The sequence below is a fragment of the Saccostrea echinata genome, unplaced genomic scaffold (genome assembly GCF_033153115.1).
Source record: "Saccostrea echinata isolate AGI-Se365-2 ecotype Australia unplaced genomic scaffold, CSIRO_AGI_Sech_v1 ptg000001l, whole genome shotgun sequence".
Classification (NCBI taxonomy): Eukaryota; Metazoa; Mollusca; class Bivalvia; order Ostreida; family Ostreidae; genus Saccostrea; species Saccostrea echinata.
Genome location: NW_026889750.1, coordinates 2,487,641 through 2,499,656, shown reverse-complemented (window position 1 = coordinate 2,499,656; position 12,016 = coordinate 2,487,641). Strand labels below are relative to the sequence as shown.

The window sequence follows — 12,016 nt, the reverse complement described above, 5'->3', positions numbered from 1 at the left end:
CAAACGGAAATCAGCTCAAAAACTAAAATGTTCTGTGAAAACTTCATTCAAATCATATCTAGTCGCATTTAGGTTGTTATTAATGCAAAAATAGGAGCAACTTAATACAGTTCTAGAAAGTGAAATACCCAAAATAAATAAAATCTAAAAATAAAATTGAAAATTCATCTACTGTATTTTTTGTTTTTTTGCTTTTGGTGATCAAGCCTCTCAACAATCTGGCGGAAATCCCTTGGGTACTGGCTGCACCCCGTTATTAGCCTCTTTAGACCTATATCAGACCTATTTTTGTATTCATATGAAGCAGAATTTATTCAAAAACTTTTACATGAAAAGAAGTCTCTTGCTGTGACCTTCAATTCGACATTTAGATACATGTATACAGACGACGACACATCTGTTTCATATTTGGATATTTTACTAGAAAATACGTTAATGGTAAACTAACAACAAAACATAATGATAAACGTGATGACTTCAACTTTTCTAACGTCAACTTTCCTTGTTTATGTAATAATATACCATTATCACCTGCATATGGAGTTTATGTCTCCCACTTATTTCGACACGCAAGAGCATGTTCTTTCGAACAAATTCGAAAACGAGGCAAGCTATTGACAAATAAATTTATGAACCAGGAATATCAACAGTCTCCTTTAAAGTCAATATTTTTTCTCAAATTCTCTGGTCGATACAATAACCTTGTCAGCAAATACAATGTACCATAAAGTCGAATGTTGAGCGAGTTTTTCATACAAATTATTACAATTTAGAACATTATTTCCAAACTTATTTGTCTACGGATTTTTTCGTGTTTCCGGTCATGGCAAGAGCACACGGCGAGTGTGATCAGTCGTCAGGGGATGCCTACTTCATGGCACCTGATCCCACCTCTGATGTTTTTAAAGGTCCGTGTTTGCTTTGCTCCAAATTTGTATTGTTTCAGTGGACTCTTGAGCTTGATTACTGTTCGTTATCTTAATATTTCATTGTTTGCTAGCGATACATTTCTTTCCAAAATGTGCAACAATTTGTTAACAAAATTATTTTATGTAAAAAAAAATTGTTTTGAGCTGTTTTAAATATAACAAACGAATAAAAATAAATACAATTCACTAAACTTATTGCAAATACACTAAGTCTTGAATGACGTTCTTTAAATTTCATCAGATATATTACATGCTACTCATAAATATAATCATATCCAAATCTAGCCCTTTGATAAAAAAAAATTCTTCACAAATACAGATGTTTCTGAGGTAAGTCCTTCCAATCATAGAGCATGATGCCACCTTATTTCCATTGCATATGACGTGGATTAGATTAATGAAAATGAATCAGGTTTCTGATCTTTAATTCTTTAAAATTTTTTGAGTATATATAGCATTGATTAAAAAAAAATCTCTAAAGAATCGTGCAAGTTACAGTTACACTTTTTCTGTAATAAAATCTGCTGTATATTGTAAATCAACTTTTATTCGCCTGAAATTAAGGAGGAATGCCACACCAAATTCAAAATTTTATTTGATAGATCTTTAAGACATCCGTGATAAGAAGTGGTTTCAGCATTAAAAGGCCAGTATTATCTCTTAATTATTTAATAAGAATTTTTTTCCCATTTTTCATAGAAAATGAAAAAAATGTTTGATTAGCTAATAAGATGCTTTAGGGTTAAAAAATTGCTGTTAATAAACGCATAATATGATTGTCTAATAAAATATGCTAATAAAGGCTGGATAGACATTTTAATTTTTTAAATAAAAAATTAATTATGAAAATAAAACACATAATTTGTGAATATTTTTGAAACCTATGGTTAAAATCTTCATAAAACTAGTCACAACTAGGGAGAAAATGATAGGCAATCATGTTTTAAAAAGAAATTGAAATGAAATTGAGAAATTTTAGGGAAAATAATTATTTTAATATTTGGACTAATTCCGATCAAAATTAAACTGATCCCGATCAAAATTAACACAAAATAAATAAAATAATGATTTACTGCCCTCTTTTTGTATTTACCACCAAGAATTTTTTTTTCATTATCAAGTTCAATTACTTTTTAACCTGTATTACACCTAAACAAACTAGTATTCTTGTGAAAATGTTATCTATTTCCAATTATTACAAAACTCTGGTTGGGATCAGTTTAATTTTGACCGGGATTGGCCAAAATTTAAAAATTATTTTCTCTAAAATTTCTCAATTCTATGAAAAATAGGGAAAGAATTCTTATTAAATAATTAAAAGGCTAATATTGACCTTTTAATGTTGAAACCACTACTTATCACGGATGTCTTAAATGTCTTTGAAATTACATTTTGGTGCGGCATTCCTCTTTAAAAAACAGTGTATGGCATAAGTGTGAAAATGGCGTGCAGGACGTTGGATAATTGTTCAGGACCATAGTCTATTAAATTGCCATATATCTATACTTGCACAGTTCACATGTAATAAACTTCCGATTAGAATTGAGACGGTACAGTATAATTAGAGCAAGGCATAACTGAAAGATTATGTACTATATGTTCTTTAGATAGTGTAGAAGATGATTGTCACTCAAATCTTAGAAAAACAAGATGTGTTTGTGAAACATTGATGTTCCCGTATGGCAAAGGTTAAAGTTTCTTAAATGAGTCAACTCCAAGGTCAAGGTAAAAAAATATCTGTACCCGAGGGAAGCTGTCATCACGAGAGGCACATGTGAAGCGTGAAAGCCATAGTACCAACCGCTTAAAAGTTATAGCTAAAGTTGAAGTTTGGTAAAATTTTGCAACAGTGGGTCAAACTCCACGGCCAAGGAAAAGAGGTCAAATATGTTGGTACCCAATTAAGGTCTTGTCACAAAGAACACTCATGTAAAGAACGAAAGACCTAGCTCCAACCGATCAAATGTTATGGGCAAGGTTAAAGTTTTTGCGGAACAGACATACGGCTACAGACGGACGGACAAATATAACGGAGGCATAAAAAGTATATATTAACACTGGATTAAACATTTCGTTTGATACAATGTATTTAAATGGTTTGGAAAATCTTTTATCAATATCCCTGGCAAACTGATTGCCTATATCCAGTTAACATAGATATATGACGTACTAGTTATGATATACTAATACGTACATGTAATTGTATTCAGTTGTTATATTTGTTTATTTATTAGAAGAGACATACATGTAGATCCGATATATAGGTTAGGTTTATGAATTTATGACTGGTATTAAAATTTTTTGTAATTATTACATATGTCACCATGATAAATCCTTTAATAATTATTTTAGAGGTTCCTGTCTTCTAAAATGAAATCTACATTCTTAATCAATTTCTTGTAGATTTCTTGTTCTAAAATCTCATTTATGGATGTTACAAATCAAAGAGGACTATACACCATATCTTTACATTATTTAATCACTGTTCATTATGTCTTTTCTATAATTTATATGGAAAAACAAAAAGATCATTTTTCACATTGTTAAATAAACAAACTGCGCACATATAGAAAAATTCGGTCAGTTTCTTTTACACATCTGTCAAAATAATTATGATGGACAATTTATTTACAAAAGTACAGGTGGACAAGGGAAACATTGCCGTGCACATTTATCAGATGTTATGGGCATTTTCTGCAAAAAGCCTGCTATATGCTGTCATGCACAGTTTTGATAAACAACTTGTTTTTCATCAATTCTAAGCATGTGGTTTGCTTAAGATGGGTGGAAAATATTACAATAATAATAATAATAAAGAAAGAATATCAGAAAAAAAAAACAGTCATGTTGAGATTCATTGAGATACAGATATTTATGAATTATATTGTTTTAATTTCAAGGACTTTGTTCAAAGTTACCTGGGTTTTTTTGCAAACACGTGATTGTCCGGGTCAGTTCCGTTGCCAAATTTGACCTTGTTTAATTAAAAGCATTAGGGCTGATTATACATGTAGTCATCTAGTAAAATATATATGTTCTTATTTTAAGGAAAGGAAATAATGGCCTTGTAAACCTAGGAACTTGTAAACAACAAAAAGTTCGTGGCAGGGCACTGCTATTCACTGAAGGTAAAAAAAAAAAAATTACGAAACGCAGAAAGTCAATGTTGTCATTAATTTAAAACAGAAAGTTTTACAGAAGAATAGATGATTACATCAAGAGAGACAACTAAGATGTACGTATATACCTGCTTTACCAATCCTTGAAAAAAAGAAGACGTCTCTTCCTGATGTTCCTTCTGATGTTCCGAACGCATTAATTAAGCTTTTTTTGTGCTATCTAGCGTCATGTTTATGCTCAAGATATATGAACTTCTCTTTTTACAGAACTAAGTTACTAGAATGTTTGATGTATGACTTTCCCATTAGAACAATTCTGCAAAGAAGTAGGATAATTATGTATTTTATAGTTAATCATACGTGCATACATATATATAAGCTGGTAACTTTTTATTAATTAATTTGCTGTTTTGATATTGCAACTTAACACTTCAAAATATTATCATCATTGATATGCAGCGAAACACTTGAAAGTGGCGTATATTTTATGCTTGACTGTAACAAAAATTTTCCCGAGAATATCAAATCTAGTAATGAGCATTCGATTTAAGCATTAAAAGTTTTTTATATATATTTTTGTATACAATGTATATATTTTTTTTATATATATCCGCAAAAAATCATTTGTATGTCTATTTGCTTGCACTTGTTTTTTCGGCAAATCCTATTCTTCCAAATTTAAGGGCTTTGTCAAAAGATGAATAAAGCTGGATTTTCGATTTGTTTCCAAGAGGTAGTATAAGTCTTTGCACACAAGTAATTGCTTCTGGTAGTTCCGCTGCACGGTTAAACCTGTTGAACTCTACGCTTACGGGAAGTTCCTGCGCTGGTAAATCGTCAAGACCCGTAATGAATTGAAACAAGTACGCAGCCTCTTCATCTACAAGATTTGAATTGTATTGTTTAAAAAAAAGTATATAAAAACAACAAACTGTAATCAAGCTCAAAAGTCCGGAACAGTACAAATTAAAGCAGAGCAAACATGGACCTCTAAAAACATCAGAAGTGGGGTCAGATGCCATGGAGGAGTAAGCATCCCTTGCCGACCGGTCAGATATACTGATAAACTGAACTTCTAAAACTAAATAAATTTTTGTCAATAACTTTGAATTATGAATTGAATCGGAACTTATTTTGGTAACAGTGAAAACATTTATAAGGAATGATAGAACGACTTTTGAAACAACTTTCTTTGAAACTAAGGTAAAGATAGGAGAGAAAAGAAACATCAAAAGAGTCTACCTTCCAAATCTTTGAGACATCGTAATGTAAACTTCTTTGCGTCCTCTTCTTCCTTATCCCTTGGCTGTAATCTTTTTACTTCCGGTAATAACTTTTTCCGGATATAGTCAGCTGTTGTTTTATGTTTGCTTCGACACATGTACAAATGTTCGAAGTCCTGCAGATCTTTTGTGAGATCAAGAAAGTTCAACACGTTCAAGCCTTTCTTCAGTTGGTCGTACACGTCTCTTCTTTTGTCGAACAACTCCCATCGAATCAGAGTTTGAACATACATCATACGCTTACTTAACTAAAATGAGAATATTTTCTTACAATATTCATTGTTAACATCATTTCTTTGCTACTATAGTACATGATCTTCAAATTTTCTTTGCATACTTTTAGGAAAAATAATTAACTAGATAAGAGAATATCTTTATAACTTCGATGATAAAATGCTGTACTCTTCATCTGGAATATCAATACCTCTTTAGTAATACAGTGAAAACTGTCTAGTCTGACACCTGTACAATCCGTCACACTGTGAACTCCGACGTTAAATTTAATTCCAATTTTACAATTTTAATAGTTTTTTACACTGCGCAATCCGACACCCTGTCTATTTCAACACTAAATTCGTCTCCCAGTGCATGTCGCATTAGACAGGTTTCATTATTACCTAACCTACTATATAAATTGTAATTAGGCATTTTGAACTGTTTCCTGATTCTTTTTAATGTTTTTGCAAATCATGAAACAGTCAAAACTGTTTACCCGGTCACAGAATGAACTGTTGCATGGCTGAACTGTTCCATTATGACGTCATAGTTAATTTCCCGTACTTTACAGCTATAATATTGAATTATATATAAATTGAAGCATTTTTATTGAATTTGAAATTATCATCTGAAAAGTAACCTGATACCAATTTAAATATATATATTCAATTTAATATCATTTCAAAGAAGAGGCCATGAACACCTTTTCTGAGGGTAGTTTGGGAAAAATGTAGGCCCCTTTCATTCAGTATAGATCTTTGCCATAAACGTGCAATATTCAAATTTTTAAGACATCATTATGTTGTTTACTACATGTTTTTTTTTTTTTCATTTATTAGTGCATGATAATATCACACCCATTAATTTTTCTGATTTTACACCAATCGGTGTGAATATTTGATTAATATTCAACTTGTTTAGTTTGGTTTTAAAAAATAATACAAAGAAGATGGGTGAACAAGGCGTGCAGAATGCCTATAGCTTCAGATATTGATAAAATCATATTCAATTTGTGAATTAAGTATTTAAAATAAAGTTCTCATTATTGAAATTTATGAAATTATGATTAACAAAACTTTCCTGAGAAAAAAGATCTCGGAAAAAATTATTCTTTTATTAAAAAAAATAAAATGGTATTCGTGGGATTCGAACCCCTATCAATAAAAATCCGGAGTATCGTATTGTTTTGAGACTAACACGCTAACCACTACGCCACGCAGCTCCTGACGAAAAGTGGCATTTAAATCATGTTTGTGATATGACCCTTGACTTAATGGACTTCAAGTATTTCTCGGAAAGATGCGAATGCTTTGTCATAAAAGTGTACTTTTAAGGTATAGTGGGTCTTTTCTCCATGTTTTTGTAAACCAAAAAATGTATATTTTTATGCAAACTTTTAGGATCAACTTTCAAAAAAATGGAGCGAAGACCCACTCATATCGAAAAATTTTGTTAAAGTGTGAGAAAATGATCCTTTTTGTCCTCTTTAGTGTGTGTATGGTATTTCGTAGGCAAATAATTTCAGTCTTTGTGAGATTTTTGTAAATTGTAGAGATTTAGCATAAAATATACTTTAATGCTAGATGAAATATCAAAGAAAATTTTTATATAATTGAGATTTTATTTTTCACTTCATGTTTGTCGCACTATAGGCACTTCGCCCGCCTTGTTCACCCATCTTCTTTTGTCAATGTATTTTAAAAGCCATTGATTATTATGTCGATATCATTACTTTAAGAAATTGTATAGTAGGTTAGGTAATAAAACACTTATTTCATGACAACTCGGGAAACAGTCAAACTGTTGTCCCTCGATAATGGGGAAGACCTGGGAAACTGTTGCCCTCGGCCTTCGGCCTCGGGCAACAGTTTCCCAGGTCTTCCCCATTACCTCGGGACAACAGTTTGACTGTTCCCCTCGTAGTCATGAAATAAGTGTATACTGTAGTTATTTCTTTTCGATAGGTGTGAGTGTTTTACTACACTATACTATCATGACAATAAATATAGTACTATAACATTAGTATAGCAAATATAGTACGAGTGTACTTAAATATGTCAAATTTCTTTCATAATATGAGTGTGATTATCCTGCAATAATATCAGTATTATTTCTATTCTATGTTCTCAATATGATTCCTGTCCTTTAACATAGATTTTATTCCTTATACATGTACTATAATATCAGCCTGATTACTTACACAATCAAAAACCTGTCTTTGTTGTGCTAATGCTACTAGCTTACAGAGTCTAACTGTTGCAATATTATAGAGAGAAAGAAAAACTCGGATTACCCACATAATTTGATTATGTATTTTTTTCTGTAATTACTGCAACCCTTTTACCTCGTATGTCACAACAAAGAAAAACGTATCATAATTTAATTTTATATCTTTTAATATTATTTGTACAAAGTTAGTGGAGGTACGTACAGAATTGTATTGACAGTTCGTACTTTACATAAGTGGAAGAATCTTGATTCGGTTGACTTTTATCACTTCTTCCATATTTGGAGATATGGGTTTAAATATTGTACTATTTTATATCATTATTGTTTTTGTACTGTTATACCAGCTTTATAATTGTATTGTAATATCAGTGTTATTACAATATCATAGGTGTGATTACTGGTAAGAATTTAAGAGAATAATTTAATTTTTAAAGATTCATGAGGACATGAACTATACGACGCTTCACGCCGGCATATTTCATGAAGCGCGTTAGCGCTTCATGATAAACATGCAGGCGTGAAGCTTTGTAGTTCAAAAATTAAATTCATATCTTATACATGTCTTTACATTATTTTTCTGATGACTTGCCACATATTTTTGACATTCAACGATATTTTTTTTAAAAGTTCGCACTATTTTTTGACTTCAATCCCATCACAATGGAAATTTCTTACTCATCCCATGGTACATGTAGTTCACGAGAAAGTGAACTTTTTCTCATTTACAAAGAATCTTAAGGAAAAATACCGGTATTTGGAAAAGTAAATATTTCAAAATGATTCTTTACTGTGAAATTAATGTTTAAATGTACTATAATATCAGTGTTTTCCCTCTGTAATAATACTACCATTAGTCTACTTGTACTTTTTTCACAATGGTTATCATTATTTTGTATATCTATGTATTATATTCTCTCTCTCTGTGTTTGTATTTTATATTTTCTTACCCCCTCTCTACAATGTATATGTAGTTTGTACATTTTTAAAAGATAATAAGACTTGTCACTGTCATTGTCAAACTGACAATCATGCAAGAATAATAAATTCCAAACTTCTGAATTCTAACTTGTCATATCGACCCTTAAATATTTGTGAGCACTGAATTGCAAACCTTCGTTTAATTCTAAAACAAAACTTTTTATATATATATGAAAGGATAATTTGCTTTTTATGGTAGAGAAATAGATACTTACTGTTACCATATCAGTGCGTGCCCACCCGCAGTTTTCCATGAATCGTTCTTCGTCTTCGCCAATGATTCTGTCCAGATCCTCTTGGCTAGTTGCATTGCATATCTTAAAATGTAAGATTTTTTTCTTGAACATAACAAAGGCAATGCAATGGTGACTGGTTTGCCACTGTTGGAATAACCATGTAGAAGTTTAATTGAATTTTAAATTAAATCGTTTTAAAATATATGATATTCATGTTAAAAAATATAATTACCAATTGCAATGAATTGTATCAATGTTAACTTAAGATCCAAATTATCTTGTCATGTATACTATATTAGTAAATAGAAAGGGAAGCAACCTTAGTAATTTTATCAACAGACTTGTAATAATCGTTGTTATAAAGAGATGAAACACTTAACACTTAACTGTGTCTATGAATACTAAATAGTAAATAATGCAGGTTAATAGTTACCTGGTTTATATAGTCTGTCAGGAACGTATTTACTATGTACAAACTACTTAGTTCGTGTTCAAATTCTCGACCCCTCAAATAGCTCACCAAAAACGGAGGGAAATAGGGAAAACCCGGTCCTTCGGAAATTACCGAAATGACCGAAATTTTCCCAAACAGATAAAACATGTCTCCATTTAAGGCTTTTCTGTTGTTCACTGGTAAAAGGTAGCTTCCTGGACCTTCAAAGAGATCCAGTTTGGGAGATTTGAATTCTTCGAGAATTAGAGTGAAAAATTCTCGGTTCGGGCCTCCTAAATTTGTACAGGGTTCTTCATTTCTCTCTGTATGAAATTTGACGTCCAATGGATTCAGTTCGCTCCCTTTTACTTTGAAATGCGAAAAAGCACCCTGTAGAAGACTTGACCTGTCAACTTTTAGAATAACTCTTTTTCCTATTTGTTGACGACGCAAATCTGTCATCACTGTCTGAAACGTTTGATGTTGAGACTGTGAAACTGTCAAAAAAGAAATAGAAAGTTTTTATTTTGATGTCATATTCTCAGTAATCAACTTTTGTTAGTTCAATGGAATTAAGTATGTTAATTGTCATTTAAGATAAACTACACTTGAGTATTTGCTTTCCCAGTCATTTTAAACAAGAAACTCCCGAGGATATGTACATGATGTAATACTATCATCCCCCCCCCCCATTCCCTGAGTTCTAATGTGTTTTAAATACTCGTAGAATTTCATTTTTTTTTGTATTTGTATAATAAATTATAAGCACAAATAAAACTGAGAAATCGTACATGTACATGTTGTTTAAAAATAATTTGCTTAATACAAAAAATTATCTATAAATTACGAAATTTGCATTCATCATGTACATATCCACTAAAATTGAAAATCGATAGAAAAGATTCTAATCTATATAGACTTGACCCTTGTCTGTAAAAGAGTCTGTAATCTATAACATTAATTTTAAATATTTTAAGCAGGTCAAAATATCGTGTATGAATTATCCAACTGTATTCAAAATGATATCAACAATGTTTATGTATATGAATATGAATGTCCTAAATCATGCACATGTCTTTTATTGTATTTAAACCTTATTGTATCATACTTGTAGTGATTATTCAATCCTACTAAAATATCTACTAGTATTGAACAAAATTTGATACACAATTACAATACAATTCACACTGAAAACCCTTCCTTCTGTCATGATGAAACTTCGAAGACGAAATTTGATTTTCATTTGCGAGTCGGTATCAAATTTTCACTGCGTTGCAATTTTCTTTCTTAATAATGCATGAATTACACTGTGAGAAATGAAATATGCTGAATATTCTGTTAAAATAATGGTATAAGAAAACAAGTTTTCCCCCAATATCCACAAATAAAGTATTACAATAGGTACCCCCCTCTTTGGATATGAGGGGGATAACTAACTACATGTATAACCTACCTGGTGGGGCTTCCTCCTTTGATCCACTCTGACCTCCCATTTTGACATTATTTGCATGTGAATTCTGTTGATTTTTCCTGAAATATCTAGAAAATGGACAACCATTTAAACAAAAGAAATAAACAAAGCAAGCGAAACTTATATTCACAGCATTTTTCAAAATGAGAAAAGAGGTTTGATAAGTTTATTTAAACACAGACCTTACTATTGTTGATTAGAACCGTTAAAATACAATATGTTTACCTGATACCTGAGTGTCATTGGCACCCTGAAGTCAGTTTAAATATTTAAACTGAATAATCAAAGCACCATTTTAGAAAAAAAGTTAAGAACATTGTCATTTTTTTTTTAAAATCATTAATTTATGATGTTCTTAAAAGAACGAATCCTGATAAAGAAAATCTCTACGTACAACGTACCTGTCAAAAACACCTGAAAAAGAACAATATTGACATCTATCAATGATACGTACCGGGTCGTAAACAAAAATGGAGGCAAAGTTAGCGTTGTTTAAATCATATATTGTCATTGCTGTGTTTACACCAAAGTCTCTGACTCGTAAATTAGCTTTAATAGGTCTATGCAAGATAGGAAGTTTTAATATATGCTGCGCGGCAATTTGCCAAAACTTGTTAAAACAAGCGCAAAAATACCTCTAAAAATGATATTCGTATATTTAAACCATTTTAATATCACATCATCGCATGATATTGGAATAGTTTCGTGAATAATCAATAAACTTTCGATATGCGTTGATCTTACTATAGCTCGGATTTATAGATCGAGGCGTTTCAAAATGAAACAGATGTTATCTTAGACTAGGTGAGTGTGCATTCATTGTATACCCGTTGTGCATTTATTGAATGTCCGTGATTTTCTGTGAATTTTAACCAATAGTACCCACATACCTCTATTCAAATACTTAAAAATGTTGGTATTTCCCTCAAAAAGAATAGAACATTGTTTTTGCAGGATTATACCATGACTATTTTAAAGGTATATTGTTTTTCAGCGTTTATCTGTATTTCGAGTAGATTTGTTTACTACCAATGAAATATACCAGAGAATGGAGTTCAATTATTTAGTTTACGGTAGTTTAAAAAATCTCAGCTGAATAAATCACCTCTTTATTTTTACCTC

At 31.2% G+C, this 12,016-nt stretch overlaps 1 protein-coding gene across 2 annotated transcripts; it reads right to left on the bottom strand.

Moving 5' to 3' along the window:
* Positions 1-4,191: 4,191 nt before the first annotated feature.
* Positions 4,192-11,457, bottom strand: LOC133182942 (uncharacterized). Of its 2 annotated transcripts, none has more exons than XM_061317842.1 (6): positions 11,349-11,457; positions 10,877-10,953; positions 9,424-9,920; positions 8,970-9,071; positions 5,291-5,579; positions 4,192-4,928 (listed from the first exon to the last, which is right to left on the bottom strand). In XM_061317842.1, exons 2-6 carry the CDS (start codon positions 10,914-10,916, stop codon positions 4,681-4,683), a joined length of 1,176 nt encoding a protein of 391 aa, XP_061173826.1. In that variant the 5' UTR covers positions 10,917-10,953; positions 11,349-11,457; the 3' UTR covers positions 4,192-4,680. The 2 variants fall into 2 exon arrangements, with proteins under 2 accessions (XP_061173826.1, XP_061173818.1); XM_061317834.1 differs by having other exon boundaries at positions 10,877-10,962; positions 11,349-11,427.
* Positions 11,458-12,016: the final 559 nt, after the last annotated feature.

What these genes read in the sequence shown, in the direction of transcription:
- LOC133182942 (XM_061317842.1), bottom strand. Translation starts at nt 10,916, where the DNA reads ATGGGAGGTCAGAGTGGATCAAAGGAGGAAGCCCCACCAG. An exon ending in AAAGGAGGAAGCCCCACCAG is followed by an intron (nt 9,921 to 10,876) that starts GTAGGTTATACA and finishes CTTTTTTGACAG; the next exon opens with TTTCACAGTCTCAACATCAA. An exon ending in ATGTCTCAAAGATTTGGAAG is followed by an intron (nt 4,929 to 5,290) that starts GTAGACTCTTTT and finishes CAAATCTTGTAG; the next exon opens with ATGAAGAGGCTGCGTACTTG.